This window comes from Olea europaea, unplaced genomic scaffold, assembly GCF_002742605.1.
Source record: "Olea europaea var. sylvestris unplaced genomic scaffold, O_europaea_v1 scaffold34716, whole genome shotgun sequence".
Taxonomy (NCBI): domain Eukaryota; kingdom Viridiplantae; phylum Streptophyta; class Magnoliopsida; order Lamiales; family Oleaceae; genus Olea; species Olea europaea.
Genome location: NW_019253806.1, coordinates 1 through 1,205, shown reverse-complemented (window position 1 = coordinate 1,205; position 1,205 = coordinate 1). Strand labels below are relative to the sequence as shown.

Here is a 1,205-nt window from a genome sequence, read left to right as displayed (position 1 = left end):
TTCTACATCCTTTTATGGTGTATATATACAAATCCAAAACCAGTTAATTCTTTTTGATGTCCAATTAACAAAGAATCAACTCTTCGGTTCTTTATCCTTCTCGGGTCATACTGATTTTGAACTATTATAACGTGGACAGCAGTGTCAAAAACAAATGCCTACACTTTTTTGAACATTAATATAAAAAGTTTAACATGAGAGTATAAGAAACAATGCCACCAGTTCATAGTAAATATGCCTATAGGAATATCAGAGCATGCAAAAATGATTTCTTTCCTATTGTTTGAAAGATAGTACTGCCACAATATTTAGCATGTTTAATAAAACCAAGGCAACACAGCAAAAACCTCCACAAGCACTAAAAACTAAGTTTTACCACTTGGTATGCATTCAGTAAAGGTAAGTCGAGAGAGCCGGGAGCCTTTAAAATCTTATATGCTAGTTCACAAATCGACATATGATGCATGATGAACCGACATGAACCATTGACCATCAATCCTCTCAAACACATTTGTGGCGAACTGTCTTCCCCAGCTACTGCCCTTCGTCTTCACCATTTCAATGCATGTCACGTAGCCTATGTCCCCTCTAACATGAACCTGAAGGTCCTTAATCTCAATTTGTAGTGGGAAGTCGTAGTCGGCCCATACAAATTCCCAACTCCCCATTACAAGATCATGACTGGATATGCCGCTCACACCAGGGTGCACAACACACACATGATCACCCTTCGACCAGAGAGCCTGCATTGATGCCAAATCCCCATTTCTGAATGAATTATAAAATCTAGCATTTGCAGCTAATACTGAAGCCTTGCTGTCCTCTTGGAGAAGTTTAAGACTATCCCTGATTTTTGCCGCCTTGGCATAATTCTCTTCTTCAATGGCAATCTGTAATTCACGCTCTAAAGTCTGCTCGTTTAGTAAGATGCTTTCACCACTCAAGATTCCACCACAGTCCTCACTCCTAACCCGACATGATCGCGAGGCTTTCCTCGTGGGTACTGTTCTGAACAAATACAAATTAGGACATATAGCTGCTAAAAGCAAAACTAAAAACCATAATGAAATGCAATACTGAATAGGGATATGACATACAAAGAACGACGCAAATGTTTTAACTTACATCCAGATTCTAAGAAGAGCAATAGACAGAGTCATATATATAGATTCTAAGAAGAGCAATAGACAGAGTGATGCGGACAT

The 1,205-nt window shown here is 38.9% G+C and overlaps 1 protein-coding gene across 1 annotated transcript; it reads right to left on the bottom strand.

The window, feature by feature from the left end:
• Positions 1-144: 144 nt before the first annotated feature.
• Positions 145-1,120, bottom strand: LOC111386229 (F-box protein SKIP8-like; the record flags this gene model as incomplete). The annotated part of the gene is made up of 1 exon (XM_023010683.1): positions 145-1,120. A coding segment is annotated over one exon (677 nt), but the record flags the coding sequence as incomplete, so codon positions are not given.
• Between the last annotated feature and the right edge of the window lie 85 nt (positions 1,121-1,205).